Here is a 22,219-nt window from a genome sequence, read left to right on the forward strand (position 1 = left end):
TGTCAAAACAATAGTAACATTAGCCTAGTGGGCTATTATTACTACTATTAAGATTATTAACATTATTGGTTCTCATATGGTGGTCAATTCAATATCATTTTGTGGTGGTGATATCATTTTGACGCCCTTTTTCCTATGCCTTTTTTCTTGATATCAAATCAACGTTGATTTAACATCAATCATATTGACCCAAGTTTATAGACCAGTGACTACATGTTAGATTGATCCCTTGTTGGACGTCTTTACAACCACAAGCAAGCCATAGCTTGTAATGCTAAAATAGTATGAAATTATAGATGCTCAACATGGTGGTCAAAACCTTGACTAATTATTGACATCAAATTGACATCACGGTGCCCGCTGGGTCGCAGTGAAACAGTACAGCCTTTTGGTCAGCTACAATCTCTTCGCAAAGTGTGGAGAATAGACGCGCTTTTAAGGGCCGGGTTTTGATGAAATTCACCACTCTCACGCCACTGTCTTTTCAAGCAGCTACTGTTACAATTAAATAAATTAAACGTGACTATATCACACTGGGCTCCGCACTGCGCCTCTGTGCAAAGAACTTCAGTTCGCGGCGCCCCCTCTCCTTCCCTCATCACAAACAAAGTGTGGGCACGGAGCAACAACAACCCGCGCCTTACAGTGCGGCTGCAGTCTACTTGGAAGCAGCGGGGAACATAGGACCCTTTTTTCAAAAAACTCTGACACTGAATGTTTGCAAAATCCCGATGTAAATGGAAAAGTGTTTTCCAAAATTCAAAAGTGCTTGTCCCAAGGAGAAGTAGGAACCTTTATTTTAACTATGTAGAAAATGAATTGCATCCACACATCAGCAGCCGTTTAACGTTAACTATGTTAATCACAAACCTCTTAAAGGCACAATGTGTCTTTTTTGTGAACTTTTGAAGTGTAATGCATTCAAAAATCAACTATACATATCAATAGAATGTGAAGAAATAACACTACTGACATTTTCTAATCGAAGAATATGCATAGCATTGCAGAGATCTCCTCCAGAATTAGAGTGCTAACCGACTAGCCCCGGGTCGTCCAGTCTTGCAATACCAGTTTATGTCTGAGGTGGCGACAGGGAGTAACATACCGGCCAAACCGTCTTCAGTGCAGCCCAGAGTAGGGATCGACCAATTATCGGCCGGGCCGATTATTAGGGCCGATATTTAGCATTTTTATAATAATTGGTATCGGTCATTTTTTCCACCGATAAGCCGATACTGAAATGGATAAAGAATGAAACGCGCTACTTTGTCTGTAAAGCATCTCTCACTCCCTGCATTTGCTACTCTGTCGTCGAGAGCACTGTCCCGCCCACTACACCGTCTGATTTGTTAGTTAGCACGAATGCAGCCAATCAGGATCGAAGACTGAACACGGAGAAAGTTTAGAATTCTCACTGAGGCTTACTGTAGACTGGGCTTCAGCTGTACGGAGCTATTTTTCGAAGGTAAGGAAGGTAGGCCTACCTTACATTGCTGAAGTTGCAATGAATCACAATCCTCTACTACACTGAAGTTACAAAAACACCACTTTGTAAGCTATTGTCTCTTTGATCCGGATCAATAAGTAGCCTAAAGCACCCACCTCCTTCATTTAGCGAATTCCCGATTGATGCACGTTAGTGATAGCCTACCGTTTACTAGTTAGCCTACAAACTCGGGTGCTGCGCGTCGGGAGTTCTTTGCATCCGCCTCGTCCATTAATTGTGAATAACGGGACACCTCGGCGGACGTTATCCCTTAGGCCTACATAGTAGTCCTAAATTATGCGATAGCGAACGTCAAAAAGTCTAGTTGCTGCTTTTTGACAGACTGTCAGAAAAGACTACAGGCACCCAGGGTCAGCCGTAATTTAATCAGACCTGAACTAAATCGCGTCCTGAGCTGGCAATTACGTGCCTTTTTGGCTCACAAAAGTGTAGCTTATAGCCTACATATGGACACAAATTGCATGCTTAAATAGCCTAAGAACTATTTTAAAACTGTTTTGTTAAACTATTGAACCATAACACTTGCCATCACGCATGCACCTCTTCCTCTCCCTATCCCTCTCTCGTGCACTCACATACACGATGGCATAGCATCCTCTTTGTGACAGGTCCCTTACAAGCACATAGCCCATTGTGTATGCCTATGGAAATAATTGCTATCAGTCAGCTCTTGGATTAACATGATGCACAGGATTTACACTTGTGATGCAAGTTGATAGACAATTGTGTATCTAAATAAGAAAGAAAAGTTAGCATAATTAAATGCTTTTGAATACAAATTTTCAGCATATCGCCATAGCCTAGGCTACTATCTACCCCCTTTTTTGACGACTGAAATATCGGTTTTACATATCGGTTATCGGCCTCCTGTTTTGGTAATAATTGATATCGGTATCGGCCCTGAAAAAACCATATCGGTCGATCCCTAGCCCAGAGCAGTCGAGAAAGAGACAACGGAATTACGCACGCTCTGCTCCCACCCCCTCCTGCTCCTCCCCTCCCCCACGGAGTTCAAGTTCTACAGTGAAGTGTACTGCGAGAATGGCCGAAAGTTCTAGGAAGAGACCTCCATCGCCTCCAGCTAAAAAAACTCGATCTGAGGCGAAAAGAATATCAGATGGGAAGCAAGCAAATACACGTTAATCTTAGGGAGTGCTTTCCACCGATGGAGACAGCTTGGATAGCAAGGAGATGCAGTTCGATTCTGAACTTGCGACATTTCTTCTTGACTGGTAAGTAAACATCTGTTAAACGTAATTCATAATTTTGATTAAGCAAAGGAGATATTGTAGAATTAGCTCTCGAGCCACTAGGTAATGTTTGTCAGCTGTAGATCGCTGTAAATTGACTTCGTTCGACCGCCATTGCTAACGTTAACAACCTAGCGATAGCGTCCTTGCTGCATATGCTAAGCAGTTTGCCAAATACTATTATTTGTACGTGACCAAGTTTTGTGTCCTACACAATACATAGAGTGTAATGTTCCAATATGCAAGAAATACATTTTGATATTGGTGAATGTTCACTGGCTTGTGGTCTCGCTAACGGATGATGTTGGCAGCATATGATACTAAAATTACAACTAATGCTAGCTCTACACGATTAGGATAACTTTCAGATACGTCATAGATATATACACTAGATGTCGCCTTGACTACTGCTGTTCATTGGAACGAATGCGTCAATCGAGACGCCATTTTGCTTCAGTGATCCACTCCTCTATAATGCATTAGTTTCAATCTGGGCAAAGATCTAGCGAAAATAAAATCACCATAAATCGTCAAAATCTCAAGCAATCATCTAGTTTTTTGGGTTGTTCCAACTGACAGGCATGTATTTATGGTTGAGTCTAGAGTAAACTAAGCTTAAGACGATAATAAAGATACATTTTACCCGTCTAGCCCCATAGACTCCCATTCATTCTGCACTAGCTAGCGGCGGCCCCTAGAGGAACAATGAGTAAACTGCAACCAGGTTCGATACAATGAAAGTAAACAGGCTCTTCGTAGACATGCTCTGGTTGAGGCCACATACCCCTCGTCTCGTTTACTCATAAGTTGTAATCTCACCAGAAGTTGCTGTAGATCTGTAGAACATTTACCTCTGCTACTACATAGGCTACGCCAGTCGTTACTTTTATAATCATGGGTCAGTGCCATGGGCAAACGAGATGTAGCTGAATTCATAAATGACAAAGCCATGAGAAAGGTGATTTTCTTACGTTTCAACAACAAAGAAGCCGATCTGCCATCGTTGTGAGAAGTTCCCAAATTTGTCGCTAATCGCTAAAAAGGTTTTCTATCGCTGGGGATGGCCAAACGTCGCTAAATAGGTAACGCTGACAATACAGGAGAACTAGTTTAGCGCTTCAGATCCCTGTACCAAGATGGCGGCGGTGTTGACGCATGCTGAGAAGCAGAAGGCGACATCTAGTGTATATATCTATGCAGATACGTTAGAATACAAGGCCGTAGCCATGATGTCAACATTGGGGGGGGGGACCAAATCTGTTGTGCGGTGTGAATTTCAATTCACTGCCATGCAAAAATATTAATAAAATCACAAACAAGTCATTAGTTAAGCGGACATAGGCACGCACGGATGGATTATGAACCTCTGGGCATAGATGCAAAAAAACCCTCCCCTGTTAAGATAGGGGCGCCCGGGGGCATACTTCCCCGGAAGACTTAAAAAAAATTCAATTCAATTTCAATTTATTGTGCTTATAGAGCGCCAAAACATAACACATGTATCATGGCGCTTTACAGAATGTAGGCAATCAGAGAAAGAAGGAAAGAAAGGAAGAAAAGGAAAGCAAGAGAGAGGCCCATGGGTAACAGGGGCGAGGAAAAACTCCCTAGAATTGGAGATATATATAGGAAGAAACCTCGAGCAGATCCACGACTCAAGGGCCTGACCCATCTGCCTAGGGTCAGTACATGACAGTAAGGTCTGTATACATGACAAATGCATATGATAGTCGGGTGTAGAGAATAAGACATGGTGTTAAGCACTTGAGCTGAAAGTTACAAGAGGTGGGATGATTACGTATCCGTTATGGTAATTCGTTATTCCTGATTTAGTGACAGAAAGCTCAATAGTCCAGCGTTGGGATTGTCCAGGGGAAGGGAGTTTTCGAGGGGCATGTGGTGGGTTGGTGGATGGGCCAGTAATCCGGGCAGAGTTGTCATAGGCTGGTGGTGGGTCGCTAGGCTGTACGGGCCAGGAGTCCAGATAGGGGGCAGTAATAGGGCAGTCGAGGATGGGACTTCAGGTGAGATGGGTGAGAGGAGGGCCAACACACGGATGGTTGATGACTGGTGATGATATACCTCACAAGTGAGGTACAGTAAGGGGGAAGAAAGAGAGATGTAGAGTGGGTTAGTATTACTGAAAATCAGAATGGTTAATGTCAATAAGTAATCAGTAGTACTATATATTGTTACAGTATACCATGGTGGGAATAGGCAAGAGAGGGAGAGTTGAGAGAGAGAGAGAGAGAAGGGGGGAGAGGAGAGGGGGGGGTTGTACGGCGTGACACATGAAACGTCCATGACAGCACTATGCTATAGCAGCATAACTAAGGCATGGTGAGGGGTAGTCGACACCAGCGCAGGTATGGTCAGTGACCACCATCGCACGTGCGACTGGGGTGCCAGTCACACGAGGACTCAGCAGGGTGGTCCATTCCAAAAAACCCTGAGATGGGTGAATTTCCACGCACCATACCTAACTATGGGAGGCAGTAAAGAGGTATGTTTTAAGTCTAGACTTAAAAATAGGGAGGGTGTCTGCTAGTCGAATTGAGGTAGGAAGATTATTCCAGAGGAGGGGTGCGCGATAGCTGAAAGCTCTGCCTCCTACTGTAGTTTTTGAGATTCTTGGAATTACAAGAAGGCCAGTATTCTGTGATCGTAGCGGTCTGGGTGGGTTATATGGAACTAGGAGATCTTTAATATATTCTGGTGCCTGGCCATTAATGGCTTTGTATGTTAGAAGTAATATTTTGAAGTCAATGCGACTTCTAACAGGCAGCCAGTGTAGAGATGCCAGGATAGGGGAAATATGTTCATATTTTTTAGTTCTAGTGAGTGTGCGAGCAGCTGCATTTTGTATAAGCTGTAAGCTCTTTAGACAGGTGTTATTGCAGCCAGCGTATAGAGCATTGCAATAATCAATCCTTGCAAAATGACCCTTTATAATTATGACGACTTGTGAGTTTTGTGGAAATAGAAGAGAAGGGCGGAGAAGCAAGTTCACACAGTCTTAGGCTTCAGGGCCCCCTGAGCTCTTGGGCCCAGTAGGTCCATTCAATAATACATCCCTGGATATAGACCTGTGGTATGACTCCATTTGTCCAAAATGTATATTTTAAAAGAAAATACAAACTAGAGTATCTTTGATAACCTCTATATTACACGGAATGCTTACTCATAGGTTTGGACCTATAGCCCAATCATATTTTGTATTTTGATTTTATTTTTCTGGCAGCTAATCACACAATTTTAAGGTAGTTTGAAAGGGATGGGATTCAAGATACCCTATGCATTATAGGCTGGTTTCTGACAGAAATTACGTTTTGTGTTAACATGTAGAAACACAGCCTTTATTTGGTGAATGGAGGTGGAAATTCCTTTCTTTGGTTATTGTCCGCGATTCACATTAACTGTAGGCTATCACCGCCATTGTCAACTTTTGTGCCGTCGCCACATTTGAGTGCTACTTTTTGCCTGCATGGATGCGCGATTGAGCGTGCATCTAAATGTAACATGCAAGATGCAACAACCATTTCTAAGAGGTTTATAAACCGTTTAATTTCTGACATTACTACTAGCATATGAATGCTTTATTTCTGCTGTAAGACATGTGAAAGAAATGAATGACACAGGCACGCACAAATTCAAATAAAAGGACACTTTCGCTTTTTCACTTTCGCTATCATTGCGAGAAAATAGGCTACAATATGGAATTGCTTCAAAGTTCCCTTTGAGTCTGATCAGCTTAAAAAATTAATGGGGTTTCCTTAGACAGTGCTACACCTTTCCAACAAGTTTTGTGAGAATTGTACCGGTATCTTTTGCGATATTGTTGACAGCCCGCACCGCATCAGGGTGCAGGAAGCTTTTGATAGCGCACGCCTCAAACGATAAACGCAAAACCTCCAGGACAAACCACTCACAGTGTAGGCTACTCTCTCTGAAACCATCAACAGGTCACTAATTTGTGCGTTATTACGTTTGATTGCATTTCAGATGGCGGGACTTGTTGGTTTCCTGTAATAGCCTATAGCGTGTTTTTCTTTATTTATTTTTCTATGTCCGAATATTGGGACACGTCCCCCCCAAAGTCTATGGTGACTACGGCCCTGTTAGAATACTATCCTCTATCTCCGGTAACGTTATAAGTTGCTTAGATTGTGTCGGGCCTGTTGCAAAATAGCATCACCATTTTCCTTTGAAGCTCTTCAAACATGTCTTTATCACCATGTGTGTGCTTGTATCTGTTTTCACAGGATCAGATCACCTCTTCATTTCCTGTGGCTCATCAACATGAAGCCTGACTCGTAAGCCCAACTTCTTGCTGTTGAAGACTGCTAAGGACTATCCATGTGCCCAGCTGCTTCCCTCCTGCCTCATATAGTCCAAAAGTTACATTTCTATTCATGTTGTTGCACTTGGTAGATGTAAAGTTTATTCCTGTCTTGTAGTTTTATAATAAATACCAAGAATCAGGATTGGTGAAACATTGGTTGTGCCTGAAAGTGTTCTTTGATCAAGATTGGTATACTAACATCATGCTTTTCTCTCCTGTTCCTGACTTCTTAGAATCTATTTGTTGTTAAAGAGTTGTTTAAACTAATTGTAGGATTCTCTGGTTATTGCGTTGTGTTTTAGTTCTAATGGTTGTATTGAAGATGGTCAATAAAGTAAAACAGTAAAACTGTGCAGAGTCTAACAGTTGTGGTTGTTATTAGAAGCGGCGGCTGAGCCTTCCGACAGAAGATGCTCCTTGGTCGCTTCCTCGATCCGTCTCAGAGTCAAAACCTAAGACAAAGCCTGTTATACTAAACCATACAAACAAAAATCATGCCAACGTGGCAGGTGCCAACCAGTGTACAAAACCCGGCTCTGGCTGGATGGATACCAGCCCTGAATGGCCCATGTTATGTCTGATGTTCCTTGGATGTTCCCAAACATCGGCCTGTCTGACCTTCCTGCTGGTACACAGGCCTAAGGCACAGTTATGTTATGTACAATAGTATGGACCTCTCCCCGTTGTATACTACACACAGAAGTAACATATGAACACATCAGAATACAGTAAGAATACCCCAGAATTCTACATAATGTAATTTCAAGTGGTAGCTTTGGCTCTTGACATTTGTGCCCATAGTTTTAAATATGAACTCATAGCCTAAAGGTGCAAAGGAAAAGATGAACATACCATTTTAGTCATAATTCAGGTATTCTTTATGTTACATGAAATGTAGCCACTGTGCTCTTAGAAAGTTTTATTGTTAGTTGTAGAGGATGATTGTGTAAGGAATAACGTTCTGTAAGGCGGTCATTATCGTGGCATATCTCCCGACAGTGATGCAGCGCTGGCCGTGGCCTGCCGAGTTTCACTTTCCTTGACATTCTCTGGTTATACTTAGCAACGGTCCGGTATTAAAAATTATCAGACCGTAGGACGTTGGGAAGTCCCATCGGAGTGAATGGAGCATTCTACAGCATTATAAAGAGCCGTGTAATAAATGGTAATAATAATGACCTCTAATAGTAAACAGAACGATTGGCTGTAACCACTGACTACATGGAGCATTTTAGTTACTGGCTACGTAGCAAGAACACCTGTGTTGCTGCCAGACTCTCACGGTGACTGTTCTTCAAACGCCTCTGCTGGTCAGCGCGCTCTCTGGCTGCTCTGACAGCTCGAGCCGTCCCTGTACTGTTCTCTCCAGGTCTGGGACTGACACTAGACACCCAGGCCTTTTCTTCTTTGCCTGGCCCTTACGTTTGCCCACTCTTGTCTGACTCGATGCAGGGGGGATGTAATCTTCATCGTCAGTCTCCAACCGAAAATAATACCATATTACTATTTTCAGTTTTATCCATCCATACAATCGCTACTACACGCAGGCTAGGCCTAGCCTTTGCTAAGACTCGCTTGCCAAATGCCGCTAGCAAATTTGTATTTATTTCTCAAATGTCTCATTACCAACAATACCAGTGTGAAAAGCAAAACGTTAATAAAAACTTATATGTAGTGATCGGGTAAGGGTGAGCCGCTTGAAGAAGACATTTTCCGTATTTAGAAGGTTTTTTTCCTAAGCGGCGACCATAGACACTCTCTGATAGACACATAGGGATAGACCAGGGATAGACAGTAGCGAAAACGGAGACGGGGGAGGGAGGAGAGGAGGGCATGGGCAATGTGCGTTTCCTCGTTCCTACCACTAGCATTGTGACATCATTGTTTTCCTACATGCTGCCCCCAACTGGATTGGAGTGTGAATTAAATAAAACGAAATCCTGACGGATTGTGCCTTTAAAGTGACAGGCACTCAATTAGACCTATACACTACCAAGACGATCTTAATCCCACCCCCCCCCCCTTGTCCAAGTCAGCTACCACCACAAATTGAATCCAATTCTGTGGGAAACACTGTACATCCTCTACAGGTGGCAGATTTTGTTCATTGTCCACTCTTCGTTGTAGGGTACATCTATAATCACATGTTCATTTGGGGTCCACACCATAAATTTACAATTCTTTTTTTTTGCACAGTGGATTGCCACCTGGACCTAATAGTAGTACTAGGGGTGAACGATTTTGGAAAAAAATCTAATTGCGATTTTTCTCACCAATATTGCGATTGCGATGTGATATGCGATTATTTTAAAGCTCTTTATCTTCTGTCTTATTCAACAAAGACAAGCAATATATTATTCTATAGTATGACCAACACAAAATTAGATAAGTTAAACATAAACTGTTCTTTTCTGGAGCCCAGGCCTATGTTATGGCATTAGGTCATTGAATAAGATTGATGAATGAAATATTTTTTATTTAACTATTTGAATCACATTAGTAGACCTATATTTGTTGAACTTCCAGCCTTGTAAACATTTAAATTCTGATACGTTTCTATTTTGTTTCCATTTCATGTAGATATGATCTTTCGTTAGCTAACAAATAGGTCTACATGTAGTGGCACTGACACGCTTCTCCTTGTCCTGTGCTCTCCACACACACACACACACACAGACCCGCTCCTCTCCTCTGTAGGCTACTTGCACGTGCATCGGAACAAACTACTGTAGATTGTTGTAGCGCAAATAAATGCGGCCGAATGACCGTTCGGCTCGGTGTTAACTAAAGGTTAGCATCATCAACACCGCAGCGCAATACGCATGCATGCAAATTAAAGGAACCGTATGTAGGATTTTGGCCAAAACTGATACTACAATCACTTTCAAAATACTGTAGAGCGGTGTACACCGCAGATGTGGTAAAGTTAGAGCAGAGCTGGCAACCCAGATGCCGAAACACTACTGACTTTGTGATTACTAGATAGGTGGAGGGTGGCGGATCAGGCTAAAACACAAATATGTAAACATCAACATCAGTTGAGGGCTGCAACTTCACTTTTTTAAATGACGAGATCCTGGCCGGACTACTGTTGTCAGTGATATAAATGTTTGAAATTAGCATGATTTCCTAATGTCTAGTGACAAATCAGGGCCATTTTATGATTAATTGAATTACATTTTTTACATATGGTTCCTTTAACTAGTTTGTTCATATCACAACAAAGCCAATCGCGGAGACAAAACTCTTTAAACAGGCAAAGTTAGCAGCAGTTAGCAGCATGTATGTAGCCTAGAGCCTTAGCTGGTAAGCTAATGTTAGAACAGATGGGTTTTTGGTGGTTAGCTGTGTCAACTACTTGCGGATAACATTATGCATCAATTCATTACCTGTGAGATTAAATGTTTGTGCCGCAAATGCAAATGCCCCCACTGTCACTGTACTCCAGTAACAAAAGTCCCCAGTGCACAGGTGAGTGCAGCCTAAACAGTCGTGGAGTTTTAATCGTCAGCTGGACAAGTGAACGAAGTTACCAGCCAGAGTAGCAGCACAGGGTAATTAGGAACTAGAACCAGGGACATGGCAGGTTCGAGCAAAAGGTAATGAAGAGGTTTATTTTTAACCAAAGTAGCTCTACTGATCAGACCTTTCTTGACACTGTTAGCTGGTCCTCTTGTTTACATTTTTTGCTTCTTCAGTGGTCAGTGTGAAGAGTCGGTGGCGCGTCAGCAAGCGCAAGTATAAATTCGTTTTGTTGACATCACATATTACGAATCGCAGTCTTTGCTGTTTGAAAATCGCGATTCATCATATCGCGATATTATCGCAAATGCAATAAATCGTTCAGCCCTAAGTAGTACCCTAACCCAGATGCTGTTTCCCTCAGAACGTACTTTCCATCAATCAATCTAACATCGTATTTGTTCGAATCTATCATTTTTTGCAGACTGCCACCATGTGTTACAAGCTTTTTTGATGTGGGACACTTAATCTCAAGAATAGTATCTGTGTCAATTCCATCGAGACTGGCACCAAGCCAATTTTCTTGATCATGCACAACCAGGCCTGTAGTCTCCACTGTAAGCCCTGTTGTCTGCTCGAAACATTGTCTAGCCCAGCGGTTCCCAAACTTTCCCCCCCGCGTACCACCGCCTACATTCTGACTCGGCTCGCGTACCCCCACCATCCGACACATAAACACATAAAAATGTAAAGCATTCTATACCCCCCCCCCCCCCGCACGTTGACAATATTTGTCCGTTTCCCGGTTTTAGGTGCGTGCATTTGGTCAGTTAAAAAGTTATGAAAATTAGCCTGCATAGTAGCCTAACTACATCCACATACAATATCTTATAATAGGCCTACAACAACGCATGACAAGGCTAAACTTAGGCTACCTTTAGTTTGTTAAATGTAAAGCCTAGCTTAATGTTACCTTTCTTGCCCATCTGAAATAACTCCTAGCTTTTCTCCTTCCCTCCTTTCTGTTTTTGTTGTTTTCAAAAACCTGTTATATCCGCGAAACTTTCCCCCCACACCATCCAACGCATTCAAAAGTAACGCATTCTAGCTATTCCAGGCGTCATGTTTAAAAAGCTGCCCTTTTTTTGATGAACATACAGAGTTTATAAATAATATTCTTTTATTTTCATGTTTCCATATAATTATGGCCTGATTCAAAATTATGTATTTATTCATGAATTAATTACAAAAGATTTAAAATGTTCATTTTATACCTGTCCGCCATAGCCCTTTTCATCTCGCGTACCCCCTAGAAGCAGCTCGCGTACCACCGGGGGTACGCGTACCACAGTTTGGGAATCCCTGGTCTAGCCAAAGGCTCCGCTTGTTGACCGTACCTCATTTCCAGAAAACCTTGTGTTAAGTTTTCTTTCTACCCAGTTTGTTGGGTCTGTCTTTTTTGGTACTTCAGATGACTCACTACTAGTGATTCTAATTCTTCTCTGGCCCAGCCACAGCTGACTCTTCTGGCCCTTGGTCTCCGTTTCTAACCTCTGCCTGTCCTGTTCCCCACATTGTATGTCATTTTTAAATGTTGTGTTGCAAAGTGTGCATTTTTGTTCTGCACACATTGTGTGCTCTTTGGGTGGACCTGTTTCAGTGTGCAGTGTGTGTGGTTGAGCAGTCAACACATGATGCAAGATATAGGAACCATCGATAAGCCAACCATGTCTGGTGCGGAAGAATGTGCAATAACATTTTCATCTGTCAGAAATGCAGTAGAAATGACACTCATGGATTTTCTTGGGCCACTCTGCTGCATTTGCATGTTTTCCACTGTATCTGGCACTACATTGTCACAAGTGGAGCTGTTCCAGGCACATGCCGTGTCTGTGCAGGCCAAGCCTGTGAACCCTCTTGTTGTCGCGTCTTTAATTTTGTACAGTAGCCCTGCTGTATGGCTACAGCACTTCCCTCGGCCCGCCGTGCAGTCACATACGAGAACTTTGCCGTTTTCTCTCTCTATTGTTACTGACACATTATGGTATGAGTCTACTGCCTGTGAAAACCTCACAACACCTTTTAATGTGATGAGCTCATCTGCGATGGTATGTAGTATCTGGCCAATCCATCCGGAGCTCATGTAATTCTGACCTTCAATCAATGCCCTGTAGTTTAGGTTCTGCAGCTCATCGCATGCCAGACGATTAATAAAATAATCCTGAATACCTGTAAGAACGTATTTTATTGCTACAACTAGTCGTGGCTAATAGTTATTTGCAACTTGTGAAGCTTGTGAACATATTAGCAACACAGCTAGTAATGACAGCGTTCGGTTTTATTGTGGTCATCAATTAATACATTACATTACATTTGGCTGACTCATTTTTACATTAATACATTATGTTGTCAATAAATTACCTTTATCGGTAAGTTTTGGCCACTGCCTGACATGCTGTTATTTTGGTCATATGGACTTGATTAAATGGGTAAGGAAGGATAATTCATAAACTGCTAATTTCTTACATGACTGAAGCATTAGGTTCAACAGTGGTGATTGAGGTTGCTGTGTTAGGTTCAGTTCTTAGCATTTGTTTTGATTATATAATAAAACGACACTCATGATAACTTGAAATAGAAGGACAGAAGATAGGAATGGAATGTGATTGATGCGAGACAATTTCACGAGACAAATTAGAACAAACTTCCGGTACAATATTCTTGCCATGTTTAAATGTAGCACTTTTTCCCTTAATAGCCTATCTCTAGCAATTAATTTGTGGATGACTGTAGATAGTTGTATATTTAGCCTACGTTTCCATAGTAGGCTACACCATAGGCCATTTTGAGAATAAAAACACTTCACAGCTACTAACCATCACCATCCTCCACAATCATGAGGATCTGGTGGCAAACAATCTTTTTGTCGCCTTTTTGCTTCTTATTGTAAAACCAACTGTTAGGGCCTACACAAGTGCATATCTCGGTCAATATTAGATATTAAAATTACAATTTTGAAGCTATTTGTAACTATTGTAATTAACTAGATAGATAGATAGATAGATAGATAGATATTTTATTGATCCCCATGGGGAAATTCAAGAAACTATGTGTAGCCTGTGCAACCTGACTGTTGTAGGCTTGCATACCACTCTGCCTTGCCTACCACTCTGCCTACCACTCTAGTTGTAAACAAACAGTGACGTGGCATTATGACGTAGGTGTAAAACCTTAATTACATTAAGCTCCAACAGCTCTACGTCTTTCTGTAGCTTTAGCATGAACATGGTGGCTCATGAACATGCCCCCAGAGTGTAGCACTGCAGCTGCTCATGAACATGCCCCCAGAGTGTAGCGCTGTAGCTCATGTACATGCCCCCAGAGTGTAGCGCTGTAGTTGCTCATGAACATGCCCCCAGATTGTATCCATAGATATTAGAAGGCTAGATACCGCATTGTGCTCCAGAGACATAGATATTAGAAAGCTAGATACCGCATTGTGCTCCAGAGACATAGATATTAGAAAGCTAGATACCACATTGTGCTCCAGAACATAGATATTAGAAAGCTAGATACCACATTGGGCTCCAGAACATATTAGAAAGCTAGATACCACATTGGGCTCCGGAACATAGATATTAGATACCACATTGTGCTCCAGAACATAGATATTAGAAAGCTAGATACCACATTGGGCTCCGGAACATAGATATTACAAAGCTAGATACCGCATTGGGCTCCAGAACGTACGTAAATAGCGACGCCATCTTGGTGGGGGCAGCAATCACTGGAGGCCAATGGAGGAGCATGTGACTCTGACTGGAAATCAGACAGGTGACTGTGATTGCCGGCAAGTGTTGCCCATAGACAATAAAGGTGTTGCCCCCAGCAATATGGCGGCCGCGTTGCCACCTAATAGAACTCAGCGGTCAATGCGGTATCTAGCTTTCTAAAATCTATGGCTGTAGCTGCCTGGCTGCATTAGCTGCTGGCTGTAGCAACTCGAGCGGTAAAACTGGTCGTTTTTTTACGTACCAACAGTACTCAGTGACCTCGAGAAACACATTTATGTGAAAACTTGCCGGATTTCTCCTTGACGGGAGGCGTGTGTTGTTTAGACGACCGCCTAAGCTGTAAAGCGCTGAGAGAAACCCAGCATGCATACAGACACACACACACACACACACACACACAAAACAAGGACCATGCACACCCTCCCTCAAGCAGGCTGTTACAGATGAACCAAACTGTGAGTCCTGAAGGCTGTTGCTCAAGTGTAGGCTACACTATAAGACTGTCTTTCACTTGGGTTTCTGTTGGGTTCCTTTGTGTTCCTTTATATTGCCAACCTGCGTATAAAGTGTACACTATAAGACTACCTGCGTATAAAGTGTACACTATAACACTACCTATAAAGTGTACACTATAACACTACCTATAAAGTGTACACTATAAGACTACCTATAAAGTGTACACTATAAGACTACCTATAAAGTGTACACTATAAGACTACCTGTGTATAAAGTGTACACTATAAGACTACCTGCGTATAAAGTGTACACTATAAGACTACCTGTGTATAAAGTGTACACTATAAGACTACCTGCGTATAAAGTGTACACTATAAGACCATCTATAAAGTGTACACTATAAGACTACCTGTGTATAAAGTGTACACTATAAGACTACCTGCGTATAAAGTGTACACTATAAGACTACCTATAAAGTGTACACTATAACACTACCTGTGTATAAAGTGTACACTATAAGACTACCTGCGTATAAAGTGTACACTATAAGACTACCTATAAAGTGTACACTATAACACTACCTGCGTATAAAGTGTACACTATAAGACTACCTGTGTATAAAGTGTACACTATAAGACTACATGCGTATAAAGTGTACACTATAACACTACCTGTGTATAAAGTGTACACTATAAGACTACCTGCGTATAAAGTGTACACTATAAGACTACCTATAAAGTGTACACTATAACACTACCTGTGTATAAAGTGTACACTATAAGACTACCTGCGTATAAAGTGTACACTATAAGACTACCTATAAAGTGTACACTATAACACTACCTGCGTATAAAGTGTACACTATAAGACTACCTATAAAGTGTACACTATAAGACTACCTGCGTATAAAGTGTACACTATAAGACTACCTGTGTATAAAGTGTAGACTATAAGACTACCTATAAAGTGTACACTATAAGATTACCTATAAAGTGTACACTATAAGACTACCTGTGTATAAAGTGTACACTATAACACTACCTGTGTATAAAGTGTACGCTACCTGTGTGTAAAGTGTTTTTCATTTTGAACACTGTTGTTGGGTTCCTCGGCCTACTCATCAACACAATACCGATTATATTTCATACAAGAATGGGAGGGAGTTGTCACCGTGTGTGCCAGTTCAGTTGAAAGATGGAATTGATGTGAAATGGATCTGACATATTTGACAGTCTCCACGAGGTGGCAGTATTTCATATTCAGGGAAAAACAGACCAGCGAGCTAATTAAGCAACTTCATTGACACATTTTAGATATTGTAAGCTAGGATAGTTGTCAACTTATCACACCGAGGTTTGGGAAGAACATAATGACATGAATTGCCCGGCTCTGCATGTGTATGTCGGTTATTATTGTTTTTTTTGACAGACTTATTATAAATGTTATAACTGTAGGCCTACGTGTCTGTAAAACTCTTGAATACATTGCCGTGTCATGCCCTGAGCTGCCCAGAGAGAATTAAGCCTACTCTCATTCCTGACCGGTCACTCTAATGGTCACTAACTGTCTGCAAAGCATGCAGTCAATCAAAGAAAGCCTCACTTTCAGAATACGAAGAGGCGGGGCGTGACTGCATGACAACTATTCTGACCAATCAATGGTCATTTTTGAAATGTCGAGTGGGGCTCATGCACCAATGGCGTCGTCGAGGGGCGGGGATTCGTCTAGCTCAGATTCCTCTCTGCAACTAGACGGCTACTACGGGAGAAGGAAGTAAATTTGTTGTCGGGTTGATGTCATCTCACTGTTTCTAAGAGCATCTGTCCCCGTAGATTAAATTATATAACCGGGCACATCAACATTGTGTCGTGCAGGGTTTGACCGCCACTCGGCAAGCATTCGTTCCTTCATTGGAACGAGAAAGCTTGGAAGGGCTTCGCTGGTGCTCGTTAACGGGGTTTTTTTCCGGTGGGGACGAAACGGCGTGGGTTAAGGAGAGGGCCTTGCCCGGATATCTGTCTAACCCAAACCGTGCTTCTGTACCGTAGGCTACCTGGCGAAGCAGTCGTGTGAGCGACACATACCTACTTGCAATTGTCCATTCGTTTAGACAGCGCAGTGGACTAGGTTAGCCCACCCGGATCGATTAACTTAAAGACACCAATATGGGTGAGTATGTGGCATGTTTTGTCGTATTTGTGATGTATCGGCGATGTCCTATATGAAAAAGTAGGCTGCTGTGTATCCGGATTAGACAGTTCAAAGCATCTGTTATTTTATAAATGGCCGTGGACGATACACTGTAGCTACGCATGAACTAGTGCACGCTAGCTGCCGAGGCGACCATGCAGTGCGAGGCTCTTGTGAAGTAGACGTGTGTTTCTGGAATGATTGATTCCCCTCCAATTAAACGACAGGGGAGTGAGAGGCGTGAAACTATCAGTGACTAACGGTTCGCCTGTTGTTTGGTGTCGACCCCAGCATCGTTATGTAACCGGAGCGCACTATGGATGATAGCCTAACCCTGATGTAACACAAAATGCGTTTTATATACAGTCTGTCCGCATGAGCGCTTTCAGACACATGCTCGGTGTGTGTTGTGAATAAGAGGCCAAAAAGAACAGAAGCTTCCACGGTAGCAGTCGATTTGTGTCCCTCCATCTCCTCCTCTGGTCGCGGGATGCGCAGAGAAATGTGCTCGCCTTCTCACTGATTACTAGTGAAGAGGCCAAGTGGTCCATTCAGAAGTAAACGACTCCATTACGGACGTCTGCTGCGCTGCAACGCCAGTGATTTTTTACAGAATTGAAATATTTTAGTTGTGTGGCATCTGTAGACGAATTGACTCGATATGTAGGAAAACGCTGTCTTTCCCTACTGGCGTGAGTGTGCAGAAAGCAGGTCAGCCTCACGCCCACGCCCTAGACACACACACACACACACACACACACACACACACACACACACAGTCTCTCTCGAAACACACACACACACACCTAATAAGCCCACACATGCCTGGTCTATTCAAACGCATCAGGGTCATCTGCTGGTGTTTAATTCTCTAATAAAAGGTTGAAATGGGGCCATATTTCATTGTAGTCATAGCCTACAGTACATGTCTTACACCTACACACACACACACACACACACACACACACACACACACACATCCAAACAGCCTACAGTACATGTCTTACACCTACACACACACACACACACACACACACACACACACACACACACACACATCCAAACAGCCTACAGTACATGTCTTACACCTACACACACACACACACATCCAAACAGCCTACAGTACATGTCTTACACCTACACACACACACACACACACACACACACACATCCAAACATCCTACAGTACATGTCTTACACTTACACACACACACACACACACATCCAAACATCCTACAGTACATGTCTTACACCTACACACACATCCAAACAGCCTACAGTACGTCTTACACCTACACACACATCCAAACAGCCTACAGTACATGTCTTACACCTACACACACACACACACACACACATCCAAACAGCCTACAGTACATGTCTTACACCTACACACACACACACACACATCCAAACATCCTACAGTACATGTCTTACACCTACACACACACACACACATCCAAACAGCCTACAGTACATGTCTTACACCTATGAGTGGGGACGCCTGTCTCCCTCTGTGTTCTGGCTCTAAAGCTGAGAAATGATTAGGCAGCAGTTCTGAAGCGTGCGTGCGTGCGTGCGTGCGGTCAGCTGTGGACGTGTGTTGAGAGGCATGTGGGGTATGCCGTTTGGCATGGATTTAAATTCCTTCAGAAAGGCTCCTTAACACCTCCCACTGGATGCACACATGCACACACATCCAAACACTCACATATATACACACACACACAGACTCACACACACACAGGCACTGTACACACACACACACACATATACATACACACACACTCTCTTTCTCTCTTTCACACACACACCACACACACACATATACATACACACACACTCTTTCTCTCTTTCACACACACCACACACACACACACACACACCCCACTTGTGTCCTTGGAGCAGTAAGGCCGGTAGACACGGTCATTTTGGGCGTCCCAGACACGATGTGGTGCAGGAAACGTGCCTATATATTTAGTGGTGTCTCTGCAAGCAGCGGCCCTTTGAGAGAAGCTCATGGAGGGCTGTTGTGAGAGACCCAACATAGCCGGGGACAGAATTCTGATGTAGAACGCTCACACTTTTAGGAGTAGTGAAATCAGAAGTCCTGTGACTTCCAGAATCCTTTTATGTTTCATAGTATGTGCCCTTACTGTCAGAAAAATGGTTGGATAGAAGAATTCAACTAAGTTAGCTGTTTCTCTTCTCTGTGTTTTCCACATCTTAGACTGCTGTTATTGCATTCAGTTCCTGTACCGTTCCTGAGTATATCTGTGTGTGACTGTGTCTTTAGTGATGAGGGGGGATATTATGTTTTTGCCGTGTGTCACTATTCTGCATGAGTGCAGCCCCTGCATCAGAAGCTATCTGCTCTGGGTTGCCAGGTTGGCATTAATCAGTCTGATTCAGCTCTGGGTTGCCAGGTTGGCATTAATCAGTCTGATTCAGTAGCTATCTGCTCTGGGTTGCCAGGTTGGCATTAATCAGTCTGATTCATTGTGGTCCATGTCAGCTGGAATGATCAACGTCATCTCTTGGCAACTTGGAAGGATACTTACACCCTGACTATATGAAGCATACTTCAACCCTGACTATATGAAGGATACTTCAACCCTGACTATATGAAGGATACTTCAACCCTGACTACCTGACTATATGAAGCATACTTCAACCCTGACTATTAGGGCTGTAACGATTTACGATTCGAAACCGAAATCGCGACATTCATATCCACGATACTGTGTCGCGGTGTGAAAAGGCAGAATCGCGACACACCCTTTCTAGTGTTTCACGCAGTGCTTTGCAGCTTATGCGGCCGCAAAAGCAACCCACAACTCCCGCTTTACTTATCGGTAGCCTACGTTGTCCAAAAACAAATAAATAAATAAATAATAATTTCATACTCCTTGCTTTCATTGTAGAGTATGTGTGTAACTTTACCAAACAGTATAGAAGTAAACCCCCTCTCCTTGCCCTGCTCTCTCTCGCGCTCCCTCCCTCTCACTCTCCCTCCCTCTCCTGCTCAATGAACACGCGCGACTTAAATAAAACATTCACAATCGTGAAAGCAAGGACGCATAGACGACTAGCTAAATTACTATTAAATCCGCTTAGCATCATTAGCATGCTGCACATATTTGTTTAAAACTCTTGCATTGAAGTTGACTGATCGATCATCTCAATACCAACGTTTCCCAAAAGGGTATTAGCCTACCTTGAAACTTAAACACACATGGGAAAACTGAACAGTCCAATCAGTAGACTATGATAGGCTAAGCTATATGCTACTTTGTTTACAATATTTCCAGGCTTCAACCAGACAGCTGAATTAAACAGGTAGAGTTGTAATAAAAAATAGTAGGCCTAGGCTATAGGCTAATCTGCATAAAGTGTGCTGTCATAAATATCAGTCCTTCAGAAAAATATTTTTATATCAGGATATAAAATAATAGATATATTATATTGTAATCCTCTGTTTCTGTGTTCTAAGGGAGGCTATTAAAATATTATTTAATGTCTAGCCCCCCCCCCCCCAAAAAAAATAATAAAAAAATCGAGATTCATATCGAACCGTGGGTCAAAAATCGTGATACAAACCGAATCGTGAGGTTGGTGTATCGTTACAGCCCTACTGACTATATGAAGCATACTTCAACCCTGAAAGATACTCGGTGTTTCCCATACATTGACTTATTTGTGACGGCCCACCACAATATCAACATTGACCACCACACAATGATTTTCTAGGTTGTACTAAATGGAGCTTAAATCTGGTTAGCATCATAACCATGCTGTGCTAATTTGTTAAAAAATGTTGCATTCAAGTTAATTCTAGTATGTTAGAGTATTGCCACCCTCACACACACACACCCTCACACACACACACACACACACACACACACACACACACACACACGCTCAGACACACACACCATCTCACATTAGAGTGTTGTCACCCTCACACACACACGCACAGACACACACACCATCTCACATGAGAGTGTTGTCATCCTCACACACACACATGCTCAGACACACACACCATCTCACATTAGAGTGTTGTCACCCTCACACACACACGCACAGACACACACACCATCTCACAATAGAGTGTTGCTCCCCTCTTCACCATGTTGGTCTGTTGAAGGCCTCGTTCCTCAGGTTTGTGTTCGTGCTCTGAGTCAGGGAACATGTGATGCGAAGCGACTTTTCTGAGGAGACCTTGGGCAGCAGTCTTCATTCATCTGTGGTATCAAAAGGACTATCACAGTACAAATGCTGTCACGACTTGCGTACCAATCAGAAAGAACTAAAGGATTTGCATTGAAGACGTTTGAACATATTAAGATTATTGACTGGAGCCAAATATTTAGTAGGTTCTATAATTGCACAGTGGACATACATCAAACGTGATGTCGATCCTGTACTATGGACATACATCAAATGTCGTGCGTGCGTGAGTGCGTGCATGCGTGTGTGTTTGAGGGTCCTTGGCAGTTGAAGGCAGTGTGAAGCGAGCAGCCCCTCAGTCACAGTGTTGGAGGGTGTGTGTGTGTGTGTGTGTGTGTGTGTGTGTGTGTGTGTGTGTGTGTGAGGCCTTGGCTGTGGAAGGCAGCAGAGAGTAGATCCTAAGGAGAATGGCGTGTGTGGCTGTGGAAGGCAGTGTGTAGTAGAGGCTGTGAGGATAACAGCTCCTCACCCTCTGATGGTGGAAGGTGCGTATGTTGCTGGCTGTGGATGGCAGCGTTGAGTAGGAGCTTTGAGGATGATTGCTCCTCACCCTCTGATGGTGGAAGGTGTGTGTGTGTGTGTGTGTAGGAGCTTTGAGGATGATTGCTCCTCACCCTCTGATGGTGGAAGGTGTGTGTGTGTGTGTGTGTGTGTGTGTGTGTGTGTGTGTGTGTGTGTGTGTATGTTGCTCCTCCCCCTCTGATGGTGGAAGGTGTGTGTGTGAGTGTGAGTGTGTGTGTGCGTGCATGTGTGTGTGTATGTTGCTCCTCCCCCTCTGATGGTGGAAGGTGTGTGTGTGTGAGTGTGAGTGTGTGTGTGTGCGTGCATGTGTGTGTGTATGTTGCTCCTCCCCCTCTGATGGTGGAAGGTGTGTGTGTGTGTGTGTGTGCATGCATGTGTGTGTATGTTGCTCCTCCCCCTCTGATGGTGGAAGGTGTGTGTGTGTGTGTGTGTGTGCATGCATGTGTGTGTATGTTGCTCCTCC

At 43.0% G+C, this 22,219-nt stretch overlaps 1 protein-coding gene across 2 annotated transcripts in view; it reads left to right on the forward strand.

Annotated features, from left to right (window-relative positions):
- The first annotated feature begins 16,565 nt into the window (after positions 1 to 16,565).
- Positions 16,566 to 22,219, forward strand: part of rap1gds1 (RAP1, GTP-GDP dissociation stimulator 1) — an 80,583-nt gene continuing 74,929 nt past the window's right edge. For both annotated transcript variants that reach the window (XM_076288451.1, XM_076288450.1), the window contains exon 1: positions 16,566 to 16,980. In XM_076288451.1, coding sequence (XP_076144566.1) covers positions 16,977 to 16,980 — 4 coding nt within the window. In that variant the 5' untranslated portion in view covers positions 16,566 to 16,976. The remainder of the gene's footprint in view (positions 16,981 to 22,219) is intronic.

The sequence above is a fragment of the Alosa pseudoharengus genome, unplaced genomic scaffold (genome assembly GCF_046254945.1).
Source record: "Alosa pseudoharengus isolate Yale_2024_CS ecotype anadromous, Long Island Sound unplaced genomic scaffold, YU_APseudo_1.1 YU_APseudo_1.1_scf_17, whole genome shotgun sequence".
In the NCBI taxonomy this organism is placed as follows: domain Eukaryota; kingdom Metazoa; phylum Chordata; class Actinopteri; order Clupeiformes; family Clupeidae; genus Alosa; species Alosa pseudoharengus.